General features: G+C 44.8%; 1 protein-coding gene across 1 annotated transcript; it reads right to left on the bottom strand.

Annotated features, from left to right (window-relative positions):
- Positions 1–1,936: 1,936 nt before the first annotated feature.
- On the bottom strand, positions 1,937–25,505 carry LOC135539575 (protein crumbs homolog 2-like). Its single transcript, XM_064965536.1, has 13 exons — positions 25,290–25,505; positions 16,226–16,921; positions 15,789–15,984; positions 15,151–15,290; positions 14,358–14,543; positions 14,071–14,184; positions 9,608–10,600; positions 8,828–9,387; positions 8,489–8,654; positions 6,941–7,802; positions 6,713–6,829; positions 4,142–4,268; positions 1,937–3,886 (listed from the first exon to the last, which is right to left on the bottom strand). Exons 1-13 carry the CDS (start codon positions 25,357–25,359, stop codon positions 3,665–3,667), a joined length of 4,449 nt encoding a protein of 1,482 aa, XP_064821608.1. The 5' UTR covers positions 25,360–25,505; the 3' UTR covers positions 1,937–3,664.
- Positions 25,506–26,893: the final 1,388 nt, after the last annotated feature.

The raw sequence follows: 26,893 nt of genomic DNA, 5'->3' as shown, positions 1-26,893 counted from the left end.
TTTGTTGGAGTCTGTGAAAGCTTTTATGATATATCTACTGTAAGGTGTCAGATACCTGGAAGGTTGTGTTAAGATAGTAAAGTAATAGAAAAGTAAATATGTTCCACATTGTACAGTAGATTACATCATATCTAGGTAAGGAATATGTTATACTCTCTTTTATGGCGAGGAGGGGTATCGGAATTCGAGCTGCCCAGTGTGTGTGTGCGTATACGTGGGTGCGTAGATTCCAGCCCAGCATTCCTGCCTACTCTGCCCCCACGCTGTGGATCAGGGAAGAAGCCAGCCAGCAATCCTTTCCTCTACAGTTCTGTTCATTAGCGAGGGAGAGAAGCACTGACCACCACTGCTCTGCTCTGAGGGTGGGAGTTATGATAAAGACACAAAGGAATTCACCATGAGCTCTTCAAAGAGGCCAGAGAGTGAGGAAGGAGGGATGGTGCAGAGTGAGAGGAGAGAGAAAAAGAGAGAAAGAGGAGGAGATAAGACGGAGTGTCACACCCTGGTCTATATTTATTATGTTATATTCATTTATTGAGTCAGGCCAGGGTGTGACATGGGTTTATTTGTAGTGTGTTTCGTCTTGGGGTTGTGTGGGGTGTATAGATTAGTCTATGGCTGCCTGAGGCGGTTCTCAATCAGAGTCAGGTGATTATCGTTGTCTCTGATTGGGAACCATATTTAGGTAGCCTGGGTTTCACTGTGTGTTTGAGGGTGATTGTTCCTGTCTCTGTGTTTGTTGCACCAGTCAGGGCTGTTTCGGTTTTCGACGTTTGTTGTTTTGTATTGTTCGTGTTCTTCTTCATTAAAGATGTATCGAACGAACCACGTTGTATTTTGGTCCGATCCTTATTCCACCTCTTTGTCAGAGAAGGAGGTAGAAGAAAGCCGTTACACGGAGAATGTGATGTTAAAGGATTTTTCTATAAATTGAATGATCTCTCAGGATATTCAGCCACCATCAATGTTTGAACTTTTTCACAAATCATAACCTTTAAATGTAAACACCTTTGTCAGCAATACTGTAAACTGTAATAATAGTCCTTCCCAAATGTTTCTTCTGAGCTCAGCACTCCCTCCTGTGGGTTTCTCTTGATTGTGTGGATCAGGCTTCACATCTCTGTCTCTGGCTCTTATCCTGGCTGTGTCCCTCTCCCTCTTGGTTTACTTGAGTGAAATCATTGTAGTGCCCTCAGTTGTTCTCATATTATGTCAGCCGAGAAGATTTAATTTAGAATCATTTTCTTGGACCGGATGGGCCCTTCCGTTTCAAAATCATAGGCCAGTTCCCATTCTCTTGGATCTGTGAGCTAATTTTAAATCTGGAATCATACTCTTGGTTTCATTTGGGATGAGCGAGAGAAGATTTCTGTGTCGTGTCTGAAGGGTCCCTTCTTACTTGGTTTTTCTAGACAATTTCCAGGCGGTAAATGTGTTACGTTATGAGAAGAAACAGACCCGTGCTTGTGAGAGACTGTATATCATGTATTTTTCAGTTAAGGCGTTGTTAGGCGTTACAAACATGCACTGTGCCGCTCTACTCCCTCCCTGATTCCCTTCTTTTGCTACAGCACTGAGAGAGGGGGTCCATTCAGGAGCATTGCATTCATTTAAAAGACACAAACCATAGGCACTGAAATGCAAATTCTATTTAACAAATAGATAGTCAAACTCTTATAGCAGGGATGTCAAAGTCATTCCACGGAGGGCCGAGTGTCTGCAGGGTTTTGATTTTTCCTTCCAATTAAGACCTAGACAACCAGGTGAGGGGAGTTCCTGACTAATCAGTGACCTTAATTCATCAATCAAGTACAAGGGTGGAGCAAAGACCTGCAGACATCCGTCCCTCCGTGGAATGAGTTTGACACGTGCCTTCTAGGATAACTGTTGACTTATAAGATAGTTACAAACAGAAACGTACACAGCAGATCCATAACTTCATGGTGTTGCTTTTATTATCCTCCTTTTATATGAGCTCTTTTGCAGCAGTTCAACTGTTGAAATCCAACAGAAAAGTTTACGTTTTGAATAAATCACATTATATACAATTACATCATGTTACAGTGTTACTATCCAATCACATTTTACAGAATCACAGAATACTCCTTGTATATACCAGTGTAGCCTACCCAGCATCCCATACTGTTGAGTATACTGTACTTTGTACTGCGTGAGTAGAGATGCGTCCAGTGTAGGCTCCTACCATACTGTTCAGTGCTGAAATACAGGTCAGTCCAGTCTATCCCCTGTTGTAGATTAATCCAGGGTGTACCAGGATTGGGGTCAAATTAGTTTTTAATTGACAATTGACTTTGTGAATTGAAAAATGCCCATAGAAAACAATGGGCTATGTTCACTTCCTGAATTTACTTTATTGAAAACTGAATTGAACCCAACCCTGGCATGTATTCTGTGAAATCCAGCACTGGAACAGAGATGATGTCAGTGTATACACAGTAACATGTCTGTACAATATCATCCAGCCCTACAGGAATAAGAGGAGGAGGCCCAACAGAGCTGGAACAGGCAGCATGCTCTGTCTATCTGTCTGTCATACTGCTCTACAGCATTCCACAAAGACGTCAATAACATCATCACAGTGAGTTTCCCTTTGAGACAGTACGTGGCTCCATCGAACATATAGATACAATATTAAGGAGTAAAATGTTGGGTTTGTCAGCATTCCATCCATTCTGTTAGGAAGGCACATACAAACAACTCATTCATAAAGTAATTTAGAAGTCAATTCATAACAAATACTGATATTGCAATTATTTGCCTTCAGTAGGGTCTGCATGATCTTCATATCTAGCTCATTTGATAGAAAAATATAGTGCCTTACTTTCATTCAGCTCAGTTACCGTGTAAATGTGGTACAGCATCCATAGTTACAGAGAGCGAAAATGTCCATTGATCACTTGGCTGGTTGAGTTAGTGGCACCGGTGAGCAAAGACTAAGAGACAGGAGTGTAGGTTTGGGTAAACTGTCTAAAGACTGTGGCATCAGAGATGAAGTTAGCTGATAACATTAACATGGTCTCAATCCACTTTCCAGGAGTTTTAGGAGCACCTCGTACATTTGCATAAGACAGTGACATGAACAAAAACACATAAAATATTTAGAAATAGATCATTATTTACATTGTTGGTGTAGCCTGTTAACTTACATAGTGCACATCCCAAGAAAAATACAATGTTTTACCATCAAAGTCGTCGTTCGTGTAAACTCACACATAATCAATGTGGGGTACAGAATGTTCACAGGTAGGTATTTTATAGAAAGACACTGGAATCAAGTATGGTTCATCACTCCAGAGAAGGGATTAGCTGAGGAGACTCAACACGACAGCATTTCTCGAGTCTTGGGAAGAAGACTGTCTCTATCCTGCCTTTCTCTGAGGCTCTGACAGATCACATCACTTCTTTCCATAGAGGGATGAGCTCTGGGTTTAACCACCCCCACCACCATGACCCAGCAGCAGCAGCAGTGTGGCGGGGGCACCACTGTAAGGGCATATGTCCACACCACTGGTGGCCTTTCACCCCTTGGACACCTCTTCATGAGTCGGACCAGTCCTCGCCTGTCTGTTTGTGTGTCTGAACCAGATAGTGTAGGTGTATGAAGCCAAGCAAAGGAAGTGTGTGTTTCTGTTGTGTGTAGGGCTCATATGAGCCTCTCCTCAGGGGGTACTTTGAGCACGCTGCCCATCTCCAGCCGTGCCCCTGCCACCTCCTGGGCACTGGGACTATAGGTGCCCTCTGACTGGCGCTTCTTGCGGGCGGTCAGCACCATGAAGACCAGGGCCACCACAGCCAACAGCACACACAGGCTGGCCAGAGGGATGGCCACCACTAGCCAGGGCACACGCTCCCTCTGCTCCTGTCTCTACAGAGGGGACAGAGCAGGACAACAGGCTTATCTTACTTCTCACTCAAACTGAGATTAGAGGAACTACAGTTAAAATAGATCCGATCAGATCTTTTGATCCAATCTAGTCTATGTATAAGCTTTTGATACTCAACATACATTAGCATTACATACTAGACTACTGTAACATATAAACCTAAACTATGTACTGCTTACATGCAGACTGTCAGTTACTGAGTGCGATATGGGGAGATACAGTATGTGGTCACCTACATTGCTTTCACACTGTGTGCCGCTGAAGCCCGGCAGACACATACACTGGAAGCTGTTGAGTCGGTCCAGGCAGGTTGCACCGTTGAGACAGGAACTGGACTCACACTCATCTATCTCTGCCTCACACCTGGGAGAGAACTTTAGGGGTTCAACACAACACTGACACACCAGCAGTCCCACAGCTCGCTGTACTTACAACCGGAATGGCGAGCCACCCTTGGAGAACACTGAATTTGCACTGCCATACTACGGTGTGGTAGGATTTTTCTTGCAAGACATCATTGTATCATACATTGCAGTGGTATTGTTATTATAAGCAAGCACATGCTACACTTAAACATCTTACAGTGTTTATTGATAAGCACAGTCACTCACATTTGATTCCATGTCTTAGTGGTTTATAAGTCAGTATTTGTGAATTGGGTTGTGTTTTCTGTGGATTCATGTTTATTGTATTGCTATTGAACTTTGAACATTGAAATCTGAGAGACCCTCAGAATAAAATAGAGTTGGGTGCACCCTAGTAAACTATAGGCAGGATATATGGCCGATATCTAAGTCTATTGTACTATTGGTGTATTTCATTCATATTGAGCTCATTGTACAAATTTCACATATTAATATTTACTCAAGGTGATTCAGTTTTTGTAAGTATTTTTATTTACAAAATACTAGCAGGCATTATTTTCCTAAATGATTCAGTTATGTGCTTTTCATTTCTCCCTACTACTCCAGTAGCGAACCTAACTGGCCCAATAGAGTTTAAGCTTAAACATACAATAGCCCATAGTGTTAAGCAATTGTTACACATTCCTCATGAAGCTGGTTGAGAGAATGCCAAGAGTGTGCAAAGTTGTCATCAAGGCAAAGGGTGGCTACTTCGAAGAATCTCAAATATGAAATATATTTTGATTTGTTCAACACTTTTTTGGTTACTACATGATTTCATATGTGTTATTTCATAGTTTTGATGTCTTCACTATTATTGTGAAATGTCAAAAATAGTCAAAATAAAGAAAAACTCTTGGATGAGTTGGTGTGTCCAAACGTTTGACTGGTACTGTATATTACAACAAACTCCATAAAAGGCTTAGGGCCAAGGGTTATTTCAACATAACATTGGCGATGTGTTGTCTTATGGAAACAAGTCTGAGGCACTGCATAATGGGCAGGTCTGTTTCATTGTCTTCTTCTTCTTCTATCGTATTATGACGGTCCGCAAACACCTCCGATCTCCAGCACCATGGGCACCCCCACAGTTAACATACACAACTCTTTCCACTGATACTACACATTCCTTTGCCCTCCTGCAGACTTCTCACATCTAGGAATCTCCCTCCTACATACTGCTGCAACATGACCATAAGCTTAGCACCTAAAACACTGTAATGGGTTTGGGACAAAATCTCTCATGGGATAAATTATACATCCTAACTTGACCTTGTCGGGAAAGACTCAGCAGGAAACTCTGCAGGAAAGACAGTATCCTTTCTGTTTCACCACACTCTTCACCGGATCTGTGTCGCACCAAATGGCAGGAATCACAGACACTGGGAAACTTCAATTTCAGTTGATCCTCCACACTTAACGCCACCCCCGTTATCACTCCTTTCAACAGCGCCTTGCTCCAGGGAGCAAAGAAAGCCACAGCTCTTGTCCCTAGTTGTGTGGTCTGGAACGCCCGCTCCCGCTGGACAGAAGAAACGCAACAAATCATCACTTCGAGTCTACTTCGAGTTACTTTCACCAATTCAACAGTCCCAACCTCTTCTCCACCCAACCTGACACCACATATGGATCTGCTAGAGGGCAAGAATCCAGCCTCTCCAAAAATCTCACTCCCACTGGGCCAGAAACATCTTTATCATCATCAGAACAAGGCTCAAACTAGGAGCTTTTCACCTCACCTGCCACCGCAGTTAATTCATCTTTTCACATTACATTTCTTTCTGTAGCTCTTCCAAAAGTTCTGTGTGATCCACCATTCCATATTCACTCAAAACATGTTCCACTTTTCTTCTCCTTCATCAGATCTTCCAGAAGGCTTGTGCATTCCCCATTCCATATTTAATTATAATATGTTACATTTTCTTATTTTCTTCCTGTGCACCATCATACCCCCACCTCATGGCCACACCGGCTGCCACATTCAATAACCATGCCATGCAACAAAAAATATTTCTGGATGCTATATGATTATATAGAGTGTGTGCAGCTGAGAAAGCGCAATCAGCACAGCTGCTTCTCTCATGTTAGTGGGCACTAGGCAAGTGGGCATGATCATTATCCATAATCAACCGTCCAGTAAGTTGTGACGAACTCACTTACAAAACTCAGTTTTGGATGAGACTTTATTGGACGTGACTTTATGGCCAGAATTATCCTATTTACACTTTGTATTCAATTTTGTCACTAAAATGAATCCTCTGACTCATATCGATGCCACATAGAACCAACTTCTCTAGTTTTAAACGGCCTAAGAGGCAGTTGACCTTTAAGCCTAGTCCATTGAGCCTGCTTTTTAGTCTTCGAAAATGTGAAATGTATGAAATGATAGGTTTGTGATCTCACCAGTCCCCAGTGTATCCAGGCTTGCAGGTGCAGTTGGCACCCCAGATCCCATCCATGCAGACTCCACCGTTGTCACACTGCGTATCCTCATCACACTGCTGTGGAGGGAATCTCCGCCTACAGAACACACACATAATAGAGTCATTACAACTTCTACACAAACTAAACACACACACACAGTGTTGTGATTTTTCCAGTCAGAAGCATGCACAAGTTTGTGGTACTCACTGACAGCGGCGGCCACTGTATCCAGGGAGGCAGACGCAGTGGTAGTTGCCCGTCCCGTCCAGACAGGAGCCCCCGTTCAAACAGCTGTGTTCCAGGCAGTCATCCACTTCCTCATCACAGTCTCTGCCCCCCCAGCCTTTGTGACACTCACACCGGTAGTCTGCCAGCAGGTCTTTGCAGGTGCCATGGGCACAGGGGCCTGAGGCACACTCATCTGTGTTCCTCTGGCAGAACTGTCCTTCCCAGCCTGGGGCACAGCTGCAGTTGAACAGATTCCAGAGGTCCTGGCAGAAGCCCTGGTTTAGGCAGGGCTGGGACTGGCACACATCGGCACCAACACACCCCATCTTGGGCTCCTGCCCCCCCTGCCTGATAAACCGGGCTGCCTGGGGGGCATCCTGGTCGTCCACCAGGGGTAGGTAGACTCCTCCCACCCTCAACTCCCCCAGACAGCCTGTGTAGTTCTCTGCCATCCACACAGTGGTGTCGTTGAGGAAGTTGAGATTCCCGGCTGTGCCCATGGTGCTGCCCACCCTGTGCCCGTCCACAGTGAGGCGCCAGCGGGACACAGGTTGCAGGGGGTCGGCCATGGCAAGGTGGAGATGGTGCCAGGCCCCATCTGAGATGGTCAGGTCACTGGTGAATGCCTGCAACTCCAGGCTGTTGCCGCTCAGTAGTTTGACTAGTAGGGAGGAGTTGAGCAGACCCAGACAGAAGACCTCTGCTCCGTTAGTGGCCCTCAGTAGCACGCCGTTCTCCTTCCGCGTACGTATGTCCATGGAGACACTAGTCACCGAGGCGAATAGCGAGCCGTTAGCAGTGAACTGCAGAGCGTTGCTCTCAAAGGTGGCATTAGTGAGACCTGGGGGAAGAGCAGTATCGTATATACACTAAGTATACAAAACATTAAGGAACACCTGCTCATTCCATGACATAGACTGGCCAGGTGAATCCAGGTGAAAGCTATGATCCCTTATTGATGTAACTTGTTAAATCCACTTCAATCAGTGTGGATGAAGGGGAGGAGACAGGTTAAAGAAGGATTTTTAAGCCTTGAGACAATTGAGACATGGATTGTGTATGTGTGCCATTCAGAGGGTGAATTGGTAAGACAAAATATTTAAGTGCCTTTGAATGGGTATGGTAGTAGGTGTCAGGCGCACCGGTTTGTGTCAAGAACCGCAACGCTGCTGGGTTTTTCAACAGTTTCTCATGTGTATCAAGAATGGTCCACCACCCAAAGGACATCCAGCCAACTTGACACAACTGTCGGAAGCTTTGGAGTCAACATGGGCCAGCATCCCTGTGGAACACTTTCGACACCTTGTAGTGTCCAGGCCCTGACGGACTGAGGCTGTTCTGAGGGCAAAAGAGGGCGCAACTCCATATTAGGAAGGTCTTCTTAGTCATACCTTTCAATATGTAATATTCAGTATTATCTGGTATTAGTTATTTTGTGTGCATGTTTATGTCTGAAAGGGAGCCTAACCCTAACCCTGTCAGAAAGGGAGTGAGGGAGTGAGATAATGTATAAAAATGTCCACTTACACTCATAACCGTCAACTAGATCCACACACTGGCTGCCCATAGCACAGGGGTCACTGACACACCACACGCGTGTATCACATCGCCTGCCAGAGAAGTTCATGGGACAGGTGCACTCAAAGTCATTCCAGGTAACCATGCACGTTCCTCCATTCTGACAGGGACCAGTCTGAGGAGAACTTAGAAATTAGTGTCTGTTACAAAGACTGAACTCAAGTCTTTATCAGGACCCTAACCTGACGAATCGAGTCAGCTCTTGTACCAAGTTTCCTTGAACAGTTACACCCACTTCCTGCAATAATACATCTCTAAAGATTAATGTTGCCATTGATGTTACTGTACCTTGCATGCCTCATCACTGACACAGCCATCCAACACATTCTCAGCTTTGTTTGGGAAGTAGCACTGGTACGCTTCGTAGGTGTGGCACTCCTCCTTTGTGTGGTTGGGATACAGCTGCATGTGGTCCAGAGTGATGTCCTGCAGGCAGCCTTTGAAGTGACCTCCCCAGGGGGCAGTGGACTCCCCCGGTGGCAGACCCCCGATGTACACCACATCCCCCCGTTCCATCCTCACCCTCCCCAGGGAGAGCTGTGTACCAGCCTGGCTGAACCCTACCTGACCCTGGCGTATTGTTATAGTAACCAGCTCCCTCTGTCCACTGGTGAAGTAGATATTGTTAGAGAACAGAGTGGTGGGGGGGCTGTTGAAGACCAGGGTTCCCTCCCGCAGGTACAGGATGAGGTAGGCCCTCCTCCCTCTCCGCAGCTGGAGTAGCAGGCCGCTGGGATTCAGAGAGCGGAGGAAGAAGGAGATGTTGAAGTTCTCACCATCAGTTGTGTTGATGTTGAAGGCAGCATAGCTCACTGTTTCTTCATTACTGAATGTCCATGAGGGGTGTTCTGAGGCAAGAAACAAAAAGCAATGCTTTCAGTGTGAATGACAAAACCTATACAAACCAGTGTAGTTGAGGGAAACTGGTTGTGAGTTGAGTAACCCTCTTTAAATGACCGTACAGTGTCAACGCCTGGTGTTTACAGTTTATTGTATCGTTTTTACATAATTTTAAAAGCAATATTTGAAAACTAAAAAGTAAGGTAGTCAAGCTATAACAGTTCTTACCTTCTTCACACAGGGAGCCACGATAGGGTCGATGACACTCACAGCTGAAGCTAGTCCACAGGTCAATACACTGCCCACGATGATGGCAGGGGTCAGGATGACACCAGTCGGTCTTGTTGCAGCCCAGCTCCATGTCTTGGACGTGCTCTCGAGAGAAATCCTGTGGCAGAACACGCTGGTGGTCAACTTGTAGATCCTCCACGCAGCCAATGAAACCCTTCCTACTGTCTGTGTTGGCCAGATACTTCTGGGGGGCTCCCCCCACATAGACTTCTGGGAATGATCCATGTTGGAAGAAGACTAGTTGGTTGTGTCCTTCGTTCTCCACCGTGCATCCTTCGTCATTGTCACAGACTGGTCCTTTGACCATCAGTACCAGCTTCTCATCCATGGTCACTTTGGCCTCATGCCAGTCTCCGTCGTTGACTGGGAGGTGGTAGGTGGCCTGTAGCTTTTCCCCTGATCCAGCTCTAGCCTTGAGGAGACTCCCCACGATCTCCAGGGACACAAAGTAGTGCTCAGCCCCTCCGTAGAACAGAAGCATGTCAGGCAGAGTGGTCCTGAAGCGCAGCTGGACGTGGTGGTGATGGGGTTCTACTTCTGCCCTGCTCATGTTAGCTGTAGGAGGGAGCTGAATGAGGATATAGCCCTCTGTGTTGAAGGAGAAGGTGGTGGGGATACCGCAGTGCTTCCCAGTGAAGCCCGGGGGACAGAGGCAGGTGTGTCCATGCTCTTGTTCATCCTCATCCCCATCACTGTCCTCATTACCATCCTCTTCTTGGCTTAGGATAGGCACACAGGGGGCTCCGTTCTCACACAGGTGTTCCCTGCAGCCAATCAGGCGGACGTCACAGTTATGGCCGCCCCACGGCTCCTCCCCTGGCCCCGCCTCCACACAGTGGCAGGTGTAGGCGTTGGAGCCGTCGTGGCAGGACCCTCCGTTCTGACAAGGCTCGCTCTCACACTCGTCGATGTCTACCTCGCAGTGCACACCTGGAACGAAAACATAACACACCACTAGTTCTTCATGTTATACATGTATCTGGCTGAAGGGTTTTGTCATGTCGTTCTCTGCCAGACAGCACTGTCCCTCAGCCACACAGACAGATTCAGCAGGAGCATAAGGGTCTCCTGAACCAACCCAAATGAGTTAATCAGAGTCTCCCTAACCAAACCAAATGAGTTAATCAGAGTCTCCCTAACCAAACCAAATGAGTTAATCAGAGTCTCCCTAACCAAACCAAATGAGTTAATCAGAGTCTCCCCAAACCAAATAAATCAGAGTCTCCCTAAACCAAATGAGTTAATCAGAGTCTCCAAATGAGTTAATCCTCCCCTAACCAAACCAAATGAAATCAGAGTCTCCCTAACCAAACCAAATGAGTTAATCAGAGTCTCCCTAACCAAACCAAATGAGTTAATCAGAGTCTCCCTAACCAAAACCAAAAACCAAATGAGTTAATCAGAGTTAATCAGAGTCTCCCTAACCAAACCAAATGAGTTAATCAGAGTCTCCTAACCAAACCAAATGAGTTAATCAGAAAATCTCTCCTAACCAAACCAAATGAGTTAACCAAACCAAATGAGTTAATCAAACCAAATGAGTCTCCCTAACCAAACCAAATGAGTTAATCAGAGTCTCCCTAACCAAACCAAATGAGTTAATCAGAGTCTCCCTAACCAAACCAAATGAGTTAATCAGAGTCTCCCTAACCAAACCAAATGAGTTAATCAGAGTCTCCCTAACCAAACCAAATGAGTTAATCAGAGTCTTCCTAACCAAACCAAATGAGTTAATCAGAGTCACCCTAACCAAACCAAATGAGTTAATCAGAGTCTCCCTAACCAAACCAAATGAGTTAATCAGATATGGAACTAAGTACACTGGCACGCATGGGACTTTCCAGGAAGCACTTGATTAGACTATGACAGTTTACTAATGATGAAATGACTGATGAAGGTAGCCTTACACAATTAAAGTAATGACTGGGACGTTAATTGAATTGATCTGACGGTTTAAATATTGGTAGGGATGTGAGCCCAGTTGCTCCTTTTCTTTCTGCATTCCAGCCAAATCACAGTTAAAAAACACTTGCTGTGAAGAAAATTGCTAGACTACTTACAGTATATCTATAGTAAATCAATGGTACTTTAATACACTTAGTAAGAAATGAGCCCAGAAGGTTTATGCATCAGCAAAACCTACTAAAACTCCTCTACACACAAGTAAAAACAATAACAATGTTCCATGTGCCCTCCTCCAGTCCCATACCTCCCCCACATAAACATACAGCCTGTCCTAGCAGCCCTTCCCTGCAGTGTAAATCGAAGGTGTTTACCTGTCTGTCCCCATGACCCACACCACACAGCCAGCAGCAGTAGTAGCAGTAGCCTCCTCATTTTCGCAGAGCAGTGAACACACACATATAGCTTAACAGAAGAGATCCAACTCGTGCCCCTTCTCTCCCTCTCTCACACACACACACTCACACACACATACACACAGTCCATACACTCCCCTCTGTACCAGGCAGGCAGAAGTGATTACACGAGCCTATCCCACCCTCCTTCTCTCCCTCCCTTTTGCCTGCATGCCTCCTTCCCTCGGCAGCCCAGCCAGGGCTCTAAGCCTCCCACCCAGCTGGCTTCTGTCAGTGCTGACAACAGGAATGCTGGGCTGCAGTCCCTCCTGATTGATGTTATGGATGCCCACTCGTGGCAGATGACATTTTAATCACAAGAGATGGGCTTGTGAGTAGAGGGGCTGAGCTTGACGAACGAAAAAGACAAATAAAATAGATGAAAATGTATCCACTGGATAAGAGTTTCTGGTAAATGACTAACAGTTTATTTTAGCTCAGTATAACATAGGGGGAAAGGAGGGTCAAGGTGGGCTGGGATGAGGGGGGCTCTATGTCATTTATCCAGTTCCTGAGTACTATATCTGCACGTGCAAAGGAAACTCATGGAATCACAGATAACATGCAGTCATATTATTCTGTTGTGCAAGTGTGTGTTATGACCCCTCTATTTTGCTGATGCCTGGTTACAACATATTGCTTCCAGTGCAAATAGCCTAGGACTAGGAGTATCACAATGCATGCTCTACTAATTGGTAACAGGTTTTGTTTTTGTGATGAGAGGGTCTTCGTGCCTGCTTTCGTTCATTAGCAGTTGATAAGGCTTAAGCAGCTTTGTGGTAATCTCTCTCTCCCTTGGTAAACTAGAGGAAAGACCTATGTTTAATGCACAGCCAGAACTACTGACATATGGCAGCAGGTTTTACGGGCTTTGTTGTTCTTCTACTGCCTTGCCCCTCCATATGGACTCTCCTCTTCACAGTCCTCAAGTCCAAAACGAATTCACGGCAACGCACAGTATTATACAGAGCCATGGTTGCATGGAACTCCCTTCCATCTCCAATTACTCAAGCAAACAGCAAAATCACCTTTCAAAACGGATTGAACAACATTTCATGGAACGGCGGGGACAGTGAGCGGACACACACAAACACACACATTGCTTTTCAGTTGTATTGTTTATATAGTTTTTTTAGTTGTATTGTTTGTGTATCGTTGCATTTTCACTTTGTGACTATCCATGTCTATTAGTGTATCAGTGTTTGTTATGTTACGTTTTTTTGAGGACAACAGGAAGAGTAAAAACGTATGGAGATCCAAATAAACAAATACCTGCCCTGTCAAACCCCTGTACACGGCAGGTCACCCAAGACACTGGATATATACTTTGTTTTATATTCAGTTGTTTTTCATGGGTGGTTTTCCTGGCCACCTTCACTTGTACTGATGGTGGTATTAAAGTTTTCTAATGCCCAAGCAGACCAGTTCCAGTCAGAATGATCAGCAGTGGCAGGATTAACCAATTATTGTTTTTCTCACTGCTCAGCAAGCATCTCCAAAGAGGGTTTAGGCATAAGTGCAATAACCGGTCAATTAGGGCCCCCAGCCATCAGGGGTCCCTGACCCAAAAAATAACTCAGTCGGGGTCTCAATTTACTATTGAGAGTAAGAATAGTAGAATACACCAGGTTTAATTTCAAATTTTGGTTGTGCATTAGATTGGTAGTTAGTCTAAACTTGTAGTAATCATGGCCAAATACCGAACGGGCACTCAGGACACATGCACAGGGGCCCTGATCTTCAGGGGGCCCCATTGATTGTGTTAGTCATTCTCACACACACATCATATTAAGATGGCATAAGTCATTACAAAATGTGCAGAATTGTAGGAAATGATCTGTAAAACTAGAAAAGTGTTCTCTCTGCCCCTTGGCAAAATATGTAGAATTGCAGGAAATGAACTTTAAAACAAACATGCTTCACTCTACCGTCAAGGGGGGGATTAATTTTCTCTGTAAACTGAAATATATAATGAGCAGGTCAGGGGTTCTTTGCACATAAAGAGCTGTTTTAATACACAGTGAAAAAGAGAGACAGTCTTACCTGTGAACCCCGGTAGACAGACACACCAATATGAGTTGACCAGGTCCTCACAGCTCCCTCTGTTCTGACACGGGGCGGACTCACACTCGTCCACATTCACTTCACAGCTCTCTCCTGCAAGAGACAGGACGCATTACTTACTTACTCAATAACTTACCCTTAACTCAAATTAACATTGACTACAATATCAAAGGATTCCAATTCAACCAGATCCTATTCTTAAATGATCCTGTTCCTATTCAATGATGATGAGGTCACCAAGTATGAATATGAGTCTTGTGCCTTACCAGCAAACCCAGGTTGACAGTGGCAGAGGAACCCAGCTGCATCCTCATAGTTGAACTCCCTGTCTTCCAGCCCAGACAGCACCCCATAGTACAGCAACTCTGAGCGCTGGAAACACTCCCCTCCATTCTCACAGGGCTGCAGCTCACACTCGTCTATATCCACCTGGCAGTTCTTCCCTTCATAACCTGCATTACACATAGCCATTATTAAAACAGGACCACACTGTACCACCTTGTTCAATACACACATACAGTATCTATCATCATGTCTTTATACATCAAAACACAACAATATGATGTGTTCTCCCATATTATGATATATTATTGAGGATCATCTGTGTTTTCCTACTGCTCATGGCCCTGCAGCTGCACCAGTTCTGCACTAGATGGCACTGTGGTGTGACACCACAGTACTACACTATTGCAGACTATTATAGGTTTTTCGCTATGTCTCATTCCACTCCCCCTTCTTGTCCTCTAAACTACATACCTTTTACCCTTTATCTCATTGATTTATGTCTGGGAAACTCCAAGAACCCAATCTTACCAAGAAGAGGGTTTCAAATGTCTCTGAAAGACTGCGCCTGGAGTTTTTCATTTCAACCTACTCCTGACATTTAGGATGTTCCCATATACTCGCTGTTTTAGTGTCAGATAGCAGATCAAATTACCTTGTCCAATAAACCCTGCATGTGTAGTACTTCCTGTAGTGTAGCGAAAGCTATGCAGACATGTTACTACTCCCTCATTTGGTAAGAAATGGGTACACAGCGGGAGTATTTGGTGTGTGTACCTGGCCAGCAGAAACAGCCATATTGGTTGATTCCCTCTACGCAGGTAGCTCCATTCTGGCAGGGGTCAGAAGCACACTCTGGGATGTCCACTTCACATTGCTCTCCTGTAAAGCCTGTCCCAGTGCAGTCACACTCATAGCTGAGGAGGAAAGTTACAGAGGCAAATTAGATCCATCTTATTTCAGTGAAACTGGGACAGCTTTGATGTATAAAGTTGTTTTTGGGGGGGGGGCAGTCCCACTCCTTGCTTTATTTAGTTTTATTGGACAGGACAAAGGTAGAAAGGAAAGATAGAGGTGAGATTATGTTGAAACAGCAGTGGTTCTGATCCTAAACAGCTTAGACCACGACAACTCCTTAGACCACCTTTAGGGCATTTTTGACTAACAAATGTAATTGGTTCAATCTAACGTATCTCTGTCTTATCAACCCAGGTCTGATGAAGCTCTATCAGGTTTTCCTAACTTCCCAACCTCATGTTTAATTACCATCCGAATAAGCGGATTGATCCTTATCCTTGCCCTGTTAAACTTTACTGTCTGGAAGGAATCCCTCGACTGACATGCTGCTCACCGACACATTGGGGTTAAGCAGCTGATTCAGCCTATAAGAGGAGAAAGAGTAGGAGCCGTGTTACCTGTTCACCAAGTCTGTGCAGTTGCCCTCGTTGAGACAGGGTCCACTGGCACACTCGTCAATGTCCAGCTCACATTCATGGCCCTCGTACCCGGACACACACTCACATGTGTACAGACCCACATGGTCATGGCAGCTGGCTCCATTCTGGCAGGGCTGCTCCTCACAGTCATCTATCTCCACTTCACAGTTCACCCCTGCCACACACAGCACAGACACAGCTTCATATGATGGGTTTCACCATGAGGAAAACAACTGAGCTCTGAGGTCTAATGGAGCAACACTACACATGGTGCATCAAACGCTTGTAGTTTCTATATGAGGTTGGTTTAGTAGTGAACTCTTAACTAAAGGCACTGAATTAAGAAGAAAGGGTAGCTCCCTAACTCTCTAAGACAGCAGGATGTATTGCACTGACCTAAACAGAGACCGTCTCACCTTTGAATCCAAGAAGACAGTTGCACTCATAGTGGTCCACCTCATTGGCACAGGTCCCGTTGTTCTCACACGGCCGCGACGCACACTCATTAATGTCCAGGTCGCAGTGGTAGCCTTGGAAACCAGGCACACAGAAGCACTGGTATCCGTTGACGCCATCTTTACAGATGGCTCCGTTCTGACACGGGAGTGACTTACAGTCATCTATGTTCTCCTCACAGTCCCTCCCCTGGAGACCCGGGCCACACTGGCACACGTACCCATCCGGTGTGCCAACACAGGTGGCATCGTTATGGCACGGCTCCTCAGAGCAGTCCCTGATCCTCTCCTGGCACTCTTCTCCTCCATAGCCAGGGGGACAGTGGCAGGTGTAGCCGTCCACCCTGTCCACACAGTGAGACCTGACACCCCCTTTACATGGGTTGCTCAAACACCTGCTGATGTTGAGTGTGCAGTTGGTCCCTGCGAAGCCGACAAGGCAGTGGCAGGTGTAGACCCCTGTTCCCAGTGTGCTGGTACAGTTGGTGCAAGGGGCATCGTAGACACAGGGATCGTACAGCTCCTTACAGTCCTTGCCCGTGTAGTGGACTGGCAATCTGGGGCAGAGACACGTGTAGTTACCCATATAGTCCAAACACGTACCTCCATTCTGACACGGGGATGACAGACACTGGTCTGCTGCTGTGCACAGTATACCTGTAGGCAAGAAATAAAAGACTCCGTATTTAACATGAATGAGTAGACCTTATCAAGCTCCAAAGTTTGACTTGATGAAACTGCTGTGAGAAAATCTGGTAAGAAAGTCTGGTAAGAAAGTATGGTAAGAAAGTCTGGTAAGCTGCGCACTTGTGGGCACACAGCTCCCCTGGGACTGCAGTGCAGAAGACACATCAGCCCCAGCAGAGAAGCACGAGATTGAACTACACTCAACTTTCTAGTTCTCCCCTTTAGTTAACACTATCAACATTTCCCTCTACAGTGGGAATTGACCATTTTAGCCACTTTCAATGCAACATACTGAAACAAAACGAACTCTGCAAGACTTAGTGTTGCAAAACTAACTATGCAAGAGATTTTCTTGTAGGCAGAAAGCACCAAAGTAGGATTCTATTGAATTGACAGGCATGACTCTAAAGACAAGTGTGACATAACCAATCAGAGTTGCAGTATCCCTATATGCAAATGGACAGTTGTCCTATGTGGATCTGTACCATTCACTTTAAACTGGACTGTGTTTACTGCATGAGTGGTCCCGAGTAGATGAACTTGTATTGAGATCAAAGCGAGAGCTGCATGTTGCTACATGTGCACATTTGTTCATATTATTTACGAGTAAGTGAGTTAATAGCCCAGTTATAGCTCATTTCTAGTCACCGATGGGGGAGTGGTTGCATCCTACAAGAGCACAAAACGTGTGCATTTCTAGCCATCTTTCAAAAGTGAGTCAGGTAAAGAGCATTTGATCTGTTAAAGGGGCAGTGTTGTCTTTTGAGACAGGCTTGAATAAGTTAAGTGGCCAATAGGCAGAGAGTAGCATAATGTGTCTGATTCTCTGTAATATTGGAATAATAATGGACTTTATTTTGTAAAGTGGATTCTTGCATCAAACAACATATTGTCAGTCACCTGCTTGTCTGAAGGACAAGTGGATAAACAGGTTAATGTCAAGCCCTGCATGTTTTTTTCAAAATGTCTCACGGAATGTAGGCCTACATTGAACAACACATATTGGCTGCTACTGTAGGCTGAATGATAGAACCGCTGCAGTTTTTCCATGTTAAAATGTTATGGGATGCATTTTCTCCATTGATTTTGATAGTATGCCACTCTGATAGGCCTACATTATGATCAAATATCCACAGTAGCCTAAAGCGGGTACAGTCTCAGTGTTCTCAATAAACGCATGCCAGAAGTCGCACAGAATTTTCACAAGGTTCAAATTTGCGCTCAGCAAACCTAAAATTAGCTCAGTGCCTACAATTTTTTTGCGGGAACATTGCCAATGAGATTACCAAGTAGTAGCACTGAGAGTTTTTATAGGCGTGACATCCTACAAGCTCATTAGTAGACTAATACACCAGCTACAGTACCTTTGACCTCTCCCTTTGTCTCTGATTTTGAAGCGCTTACAGAGCACTCTCTTAATGAAGAGTAAAAAGCCCCACTTCCCTCTCTTTCTAGTCTCTACAGTGAACACAGCAGATGGTGTTAGGAGTAACTAACAATCATTGTGTGAGCAGCTGTTACCTGAGACTTCATCAATGTTAGTTCCCTTCACTCTGACCACTACTTCTCTAACTTGGTTCAGACCGAATGGCCCATCGTCATACACAATTCAGGTTGTCATTCAGGTTGTCAGTTTAATGTCAGTTTGTCAGTTTAATAATCACAGACTGTTTGACCCTGGTTCGATTTTCCGCTATAGTTGTTGAGGACATAGCAAACACTATCTTTGCAGAATTTCCTTAATGGAAAAGAATAAGCTGACAGTTAAAATATTTGAATATGAAGGGGACAAAACTGTGGAACTGCCCCTCCATACCTTCAGGCTATACTCAAACCCTACACCCCAACCCAAGTACTCCTCTGGTCTCTTGGCCCTCCTACCCATCCCACTCAGCCCAGTCAAACCTCTTCTCCGTCCTCCCACCCCTATGGTGGAACCAGCTTCCCCCTTCACGCTCGGACAACAGAGTCTCTGCCCATCTTATGAAAACATCTACCTCTTCAAAGAGTATCTTAAATACCCCACGAGCACTGACTTTGCTGTTAGCTGCTTTATTGAAGATAAATGTACTTACTGTGACTGATGTAGTTGTCTCATCTATCTCTCTTAAGATAAACGTACTTACTGTGACTGATGTAGTTGTCTCATCTATCTCTCTTAAGATAAATGTACTTACTGTGACTGATGTAGTTGTCTCATCTATCTCTCTCTCTTAAGATAAATGTACTTACTGTGACTGATGTAGTTGTCTCATCTATCTCTCTTAAGATAAATGTACTTACTGTGACTGATGTAGTTGTCTCATCTATCTCTCTTAAGATCATCTATCTCTCTCTCTTAAGATAAATGTACTTACTGTGACTGATGTAGTTGTCTCATCTATCTCTCTTAAGATAAATGTACTTACTGTGACTGATGTAGTTGTCTCATCTATCTCTCTTAAGATAAATGTACTTACTGTGACTGATGTAGTTGTCTCATCTATCTCTCTCTCTTGAGATAAATGTACTTACTGTGACTGATGTAGTTGTCTCATCTATCTCTCTTAAGATAAATGTACTTACTGTGACTGATGTAGTTGTCTCATCTATCTCTCTCTCTCTTAAGATAAATGTACTTACTGTGACTGATGTAGTTGTCTCATCTATCTCTCTCTCTCTTAAGATAAATGTACTTACTGTGACTGATGTAGTTGTCTCATCTATCTATCTCTCTTAAGATAAATGCACTAACAGTAAGTGACCACAACAGTCATAGTAAGTTGCTTTGGATAAAAGTGTCTGCTAAATGACTAAAAGTCAAATGTAAATGCTGAGTGAGTCCTGATAATGTGTTCCTCGTGAAACATTACATTTATGGAATGTGTATGTTGTCTTAAATCCTGATTTGATTAGATTACTAAAGTATCGACTTAACTCTGATAAGCTTCTGGCTTATCAGAGTTATTCAATATACTGGTATTGTTTATATTGTATTTAACAAGGTTCATTAGAAGGGATTTATAACATATGAGAGTTGTTTCCGTCACTCACAGCTTATAGGTAGGTCACATTGTGAATAATTCTCTGTCCCTTCCCACTGGGCACAGGCATCAATTTAATGTCTATTCCACATTGGTTGAACGTCATTTCATATAAATGACGTGAAAACAACTAGTGTATGCCAGTCAACCCTCCTTATGAAACACCTATCTCTCTATCCGTAGTAACACCTACAACTGCCATTTAATTATCCAGGCAAGTCAGTTAAGAACAAATTCATATTTTCAATGACGGCCGAGGAACAGTGGGTTAACTGCCTTGTTCAGGGGAAGAACAACAGATTTTTTACCTTGTCAGCTCGGGGATTTGATCTTGCAACCTTTCGGTTACTAGTCCAACGCTCTAACCGTTAGGCTACCTGCCGCCCCATACCATTTAGCACGTCTACATACAGTTCCTTTGTCACCCCTAACACCTATCTGGTACCTTTAGGTTAACCCTAACACACCTGTTACTATAATGTGACCACCCATAGTGCTGAAGAGCTGCAGGGTGGGCAGGCTTTTGATCGAGTTCAGCACCTGATTCAATGAATCAATTTATCATCACATAGATTAGTTGTGTGTGATCAGGTTTAGGATTATTGGCAAAATCCAGCACAACTTGTTGCTCTCCATGACAAGTGTTGGAGACCACTGACCACTGATAATTTCCTACTGTAAGGCAGTGTGTCACAGTCTACTTGCTGTCAGTCAGTCTGCTTCCCCTGCTGTAATCTGTCTGTTCGAAACACCTTCCCTGTTCTCTACTAATGTCCTGATACCCCAGACACACTGGAATGTTGGTTTCAGCCCCCAGTTTAATCAGTTCCTCCTAATCTCAACCCATCAACCCACAAGCTTCCCTTAACTCATGGTGTTCCCAGTAGAGAGTGTGTTTAACATACACACATGTTTACATTCTCATCCTCCAGACATAATCATAATGCATAGGATTTACACTGAGTGTACAAAACATTAGGAACAGGTACTGGTCACAGAGTGTACTGCAGAGCATTGCTCTCAAAGGTGCTGTGAGTGATACCTGGGGGAAGAGCAGTATGTCAGTAAGGTAATATCGTATATACACTGAGTACACAAAACATTAAGAACAAAGGACATCCAGCCAACTTGACACAACTGTGGAAAGCATTGTCAACATGGGCCAGCATCACTGTGGAATGCAACACCTTGTACATGCCCCGACAAGTGGGCCAGCATCACTGTGGAATGTTCCTAATGTTTTGTGCACTCAAAGATGCTTAACACCTTGTAGAGTCCATGGACCCCATGTCAGACTAGTAGTAGTGTAGTGTAGCTGAGGCTGTTCTAGAAGGCAAAACAGACTAGTAGTAGTGTGTGTAGCTGGTACATGGTGGTGCAAGACTCAATATCAGACTAGGAAGGTGTTACCATGGAATGTTTTGTGCACTGTCAGACTAACAGGACCCCATGTCAGACTAGTAGTAGTGTAGTGTAGCTGGTACACATGGACCCCATGTCATGTCAGACTAGTAGTATAGTGTAGTGGACCTGGTACACATGGACCCCATGTCAGACTAGTAGTAGTGTAGTGTAGCTGGTACACATGGACCCCATGTCAGACTAGTAGTAGTGTAGTGTAGCTGGTACACATGGACCCCATGTCAGACTAGTAGTAGTGTAGTGTAGCTGGTACACATGGACCCCATGTCAGACTAGTAGTAGTGTAGTGTAGCTGGTACACATGGACCCCATGTCAGACTAGTAGTAGTGTAGTGTAGCTGGTACACATGGAGACTAGTAGTAGTGTAGTGTAGCTGGTACACATGGACCCCATGTCAGACTAGTAGTAGTGTAGTGTAGCTGGTACACATGGACCCCATGTCAGACTAGTAGTAGTGTAGTGTAGCTGGTACACATGGACCCCATGTCAGACTAGTAGTAGTGTAGTGTAGCTGGTACACATGGACCCCATGTCAGACTAGTAGTAGTGTAGTGTAGCTGGTACACATGGACCCCATGTCAGACTAGTAGTAGTGTAGTGTAGCTGGTACACATGGACCCCATGTCAGACTAGTAGTAGTGTAGTGTAGCTGGTACACATGGACCCCATGTCAGACTAGTAGTAGTGTAGTGTAGCTGGTACACATGGACCCCATGTCAGACTAGTAGTAGTGTAGTGTAGCTGGTACACATGGACCCCATGTCAGACTAGTAGTAGTGTAGTGTAGCTGGTACACATGGACCCCATGTCAGACTAGTAGTAGTGTAGTGTAGCTGGTACACATGGACCCCATGTCAGACTAGTAGTAGTGTAGTGTAGCTGGTACACATGGACCCCATGTCAGACTAGTAGTAGTGTAGTGTAGCTGGTACACATGGACCCCATGTCAGACTAGTAGTAGTGTAGTGTAGCTGGTACACATGGACCCCATGTCAGACTAGTAGTAGTGTAGTGTAGCTGGTACACATGGACCCCATGTCAGACTAGTAGTAGTGTAGTGTAGCTGGTACACATGGACCCCATGTCAGACTAGTAGTAGTGTAGTGTAGCTGGTACACATGGACCCCATGTCAGACTAGTAGTAGTGTAGTGTAGCTGGTACACATGGACCCCATGTCAGACTAGTAGTAGTGTAGTGTAGCTGGTACATGGACCCCATGTCAGAGTAGTAGTGTAGTGTAGTGGTAGGACCCCATGTCAGACTAGTAGTAGTGTAGTGTAGCTGGTACACATGGACCCCATGTCAGACTAGTAGTAGTGTAGCTGGTACACATGGACCCCATGTCAGACTAGTAGTAGTGTAGTGTAGCACATGGACCCCATGTCAGACTAGTAGTAGTGTAGTGTAGCTGGTACACATGGACCCCATGTCAGACTAGTAGTAGTGTAGTGTAGCTGGTACACATGGACCCCATGTCAGACTAGTAGTAGTGTAGTGTAGCTGGTACACATGGACCCCATGTCAGACTAGTAGTAGTGTAGTGTAGCTGGTACACATGGACCCCATGTCAGACTGTCAGACTAGACTAGTAGTAGTGTAGTGTAGCTGGTACACATGGACCCCATGTCAGACTAGTAGTAGTGTAGTGTAGCTGGTACACATGGACCCCATGTCAGACTAGTAGTAGTGTAGTGTAGCTGGTACACATGGACCCCATGTCAGACTAGTAGTAGTGTAGTGTAGCTGGTACACATGGACCCCATGTCAGACTAGTAGTAGTGTAGTGTAGCTGGTACACATGGACCCCATGTCAGACTAGTAGTAGTGTAGTGTAGCTGGTACACATGGACCCCATGTCAGACTAGTAGTAGTGTAGTGTAGCTGGTACACATGGACCCCATGTCAGACTAGTAGTAGTGTAGTGTAGCTGGTACACATGGACCCCATGTCAGACTAGTAGTAGTGTAGTGTAGCTGGTACACATGGACCCCATGTCAGACTAGTAGTAGTGTAGTGTAGCTGGTACACATGGACCCCATGTCAGACTAGTAGTAGTGTAGTGTAGCTGGTACACATGGACCCCATGTCAGACTAGTAGTAGTGTGGGGGGTGGTTGGTTTAGACAGTGGGGGTCTCTGACTGGTCTATCCTGCTGCAGCCAGACCAGTCATCCCTGAAACATTCCAATGTGTTGATGTCATTGCTGCCTCCCGTGTCATGAAACAGTTCATAAATCAGGGTTATGGGCAGATTACGGCGCTGTTCTCTGGCACTGCACTGCACCAAGCACTTGACCCCCAGGAATCAAGATAAACACAGAGCAGAGCCAGGTACTTGTCATGGGACCATCCTAACGTAGTACGCAGGTAGAGTAAAATAACAGAGAGTTGTCAGCTGTCTGTGCAGAGATGGATCCCAGCCTCAACTCTCGAGTGAGTCTGTCAGAGCATCCCTCTAACAGTGTGTGAGAAAGCAGCAGGAAGATAGTAGATTATTAATAGTTATTATATAGGAGAACTTCTTCCCTGCCCCGTGATAACAGTTGCCAACAATAGTTAGCCAACATAACCTTTACATATACTCCAAGTCAAATGTCAATTGAAACCCACACTGTGAGGTATGGACCAATGATGCCATGACTAATGTGAGAGGACGCTCCTGGCTCTAACACAAGTTTTAGTTCGAGGAATTCTATTTGGTCACCACAGGGGACTGCTAGCCAAGCCATGCCAGTGTGGAGCTTTCTCCTAAACTGTATTCATACTCAAAAGGCTACACTGTGGTGATTCACTTCGCTTTAAAACGCACAAATTCTCAACGTTTAGTCACAGTTATCCTGTAATGTCAGTCAGAGATTTAAAGGTTGGTGTTTCGTGTGGGTTTAACATGAAAGGAGCCATATTGTTGTCAAGATAGTATTTTATATGAACAATGGTTGATTCAATATTGTAGATATTTTTCCATCAGCCATAAAATCTAAATATCCTGTTTGTTTTTCCACACTTCCCCCGAACACTTGCCTCTCTCTCCATTCATAGTTTAGACAAAAAGTGGTGCAGACTCTTAACCCGTCACCATGGTGATGGGTAACAATGGCCCCTGCATGCAATCTGCTCTAGCCGTCCCGTCCTGTCAGTCTGTCCAATTTAACGAGGTTCAGACGCTTCCCACAGGGCATCAGGAAAAATGGGTCAACGCACCCCAATCCCACCCCCAATCCCTCCTGTCTTCATCTCTCTACTAATCCTAATGCTTCTATCATAGAAGACATGGGTTATCAGAGATTAATAACAACAGCCAATTATCTCACCCTGTTAGTTGGTTGTGAACTATGAATTAATTAATGATAAGGGCTCAAGGGAATTATATCTTCAATTGTCTTACATAGTAATGGATGATAAATTATTGTGACATACATTTTACCACAATTCTTCTTTTATGTATGCTATGTTACAAATGTTTGATAGCTCTCTTCTTGGGGCAAGTCTATCTTGGTTCTCTTAAAGAGATGTATAAATAGGACCAGCCGTATAATTAAAGAATAAATAACTTATTGAAGGGAGACTGCACTCAGCTTAACATCAACTACAACAACCTGTCTGCCAGCTGGCCTCTAACCACTTGTCCTCCTGTAACATCCTCCCACCTTGCTAATGCCCTATTACAGCCCTGTCCCTATCTCCTACACACACACACTCACACACACACACACACACACACACACACACACACACACACACACACACACACACAAATATACATATAAACACACATTTTCACATCACTACTTTCCCCATTAATACACACACATACAAGTGCACACACACTTCTCACAACAACAAATGGAATATTGTAGTATTCATACACCTAGTAGTTGATCAACAGTCCTACCCAGTTTGAACATTATCATGCTGAGCAGCAAAGTTCTTTGGGACTTGAAAAGAAACCTCCCAAACTCCATGGCAGTGATGGGACCCACTGGGTCCCGTAACGTCCAGCCTGAGAACTGCTGCCTGTCACTCCTCCACAGGGTCCCCGCCCAGCATACTGGTCCAGCCGATCAACTCTCTGCTCTAATAGAAGTTAGTTGGAAGTGTGCTGCAGGCTCTCCATGCTTGGTCAGTAGTCAGTACTGTGAGTGTGTGTGTGAGCTCTCTGGGGCTAGTGCTTGGCTGGCTCGAGTAAGGCAGAGTAATCACCCTTCAGAGAGGCCAAAGAAAACATGGCCTGGATTCACTGACATGGAATGTTTCTCTCTCCAGCACTCTCTCTTTCTACTACACCCCTTTGTCCTCTTTCCTCCTCTCCTTTCATTCCTCTCTCCCCACTTTATTTCCCTTTCTGAAACCAAACATAAACGCAACATGCAACAATTTCATTGATTTGACTGAGTTACAGTTCATATGAGGAGAAAAATGCATTAGGTCCTAATCAGATATGCATCTGTTGGTCACAGACACATGGCACAAAAAAATGGGCCTCAGGATCTCGTCATGGTATTTTGTGCATTCAACTTGCAAATCAAATCAAATCGCCATCCATAAAATGGTCTTGTGTTTGTTGCCTGTAGCTTATGCCTGCCCATACCATAACCCCACACCACTATGTTCACAACATTGACATCAGCAAACCGCTCGCCCACACGATTCCATACACGTGGTCTGCGGTTGGGAGGCCGGTTGGACGTACTAACAAATTCTCTAAAACGTTGTTGAGGCTGTTGGTACGGAAATTAACTTTAAATTCTCTGGCAACAGCTCTGGTGGACATTCCTGCAGTCAGCATGCCAATTACATGCTCCCTCAACACTTCAGACGTCTCTGGCACTGTGCTGTGACAAAATTGCACATTTTAGAGAGGCCTTTAATTGTCCCCAGCACAAGGTGCACCTGTGTAGTGATCATGCTGTTTAATCAGATTCTTGATGTGCCACACCTGTCAGGTGGATGGATTATCATGGCAAATTAGAAATGCTCACTAACAGGGATGTAAACGAATTTGAGAGAAATAAGCTTTTTGTGCACATGGAACATTTCTGGGATATTTTACTTCAGCTCATGAAACATGGGACCAACACTTTACATGTTGTGTTTAGATTTTTGTTCAGTGTAGTTTTATGGCAGAGTGGACCAACAACAAATGCACCTGTTGATATGAATCAAAGTAGACCATGAAACTGAACCCACTGTAACAAGATGTTTCTCTCAGTAGTATCCCTGCCTCTTTTATAAATGTGTTAAGCCAGACCTTAATGTCACTATAGCCTCCTGCACGAGCCTTACAACAGTCTCTGGAGTGGAGAGAGGTCCAGTCCAGGTTTAATGAGTGTACGAGGGGTCCATCAATGGCTCGCCGGGTCCTTTGTGAGTAGGGAGCTTATCCCACCGCGCTCTAACACCTAGCGGGACAGAGCAGCCCCCCATGGCAGCTGGGTAGCCCCTCCGCACCCCAGAGCAGTCACCTCTCAGCATTACTGCCTGGCAGGATCACAGTGA

This window comes from Oncorhynchus masou, chromosome 1, assembly GCF_036934945.1.
Source record: "Oncorhynchus masou masou isolate Uvic2021 chromosome 1, UVic_Omas_1.1, whole genome shotgun sequence".
Taxonomy (NCBI): Eukaryota; Metazoa; Chordata; class Actinopteri; order Salmoniformes; family Salmonidae; genus Oncorhynchus; species Oncorhynchus masou.
Note: the sequence above shows the minus strand (reverse complement) of the source record. Positions and strands in the feature narration are given on the sequence as shown.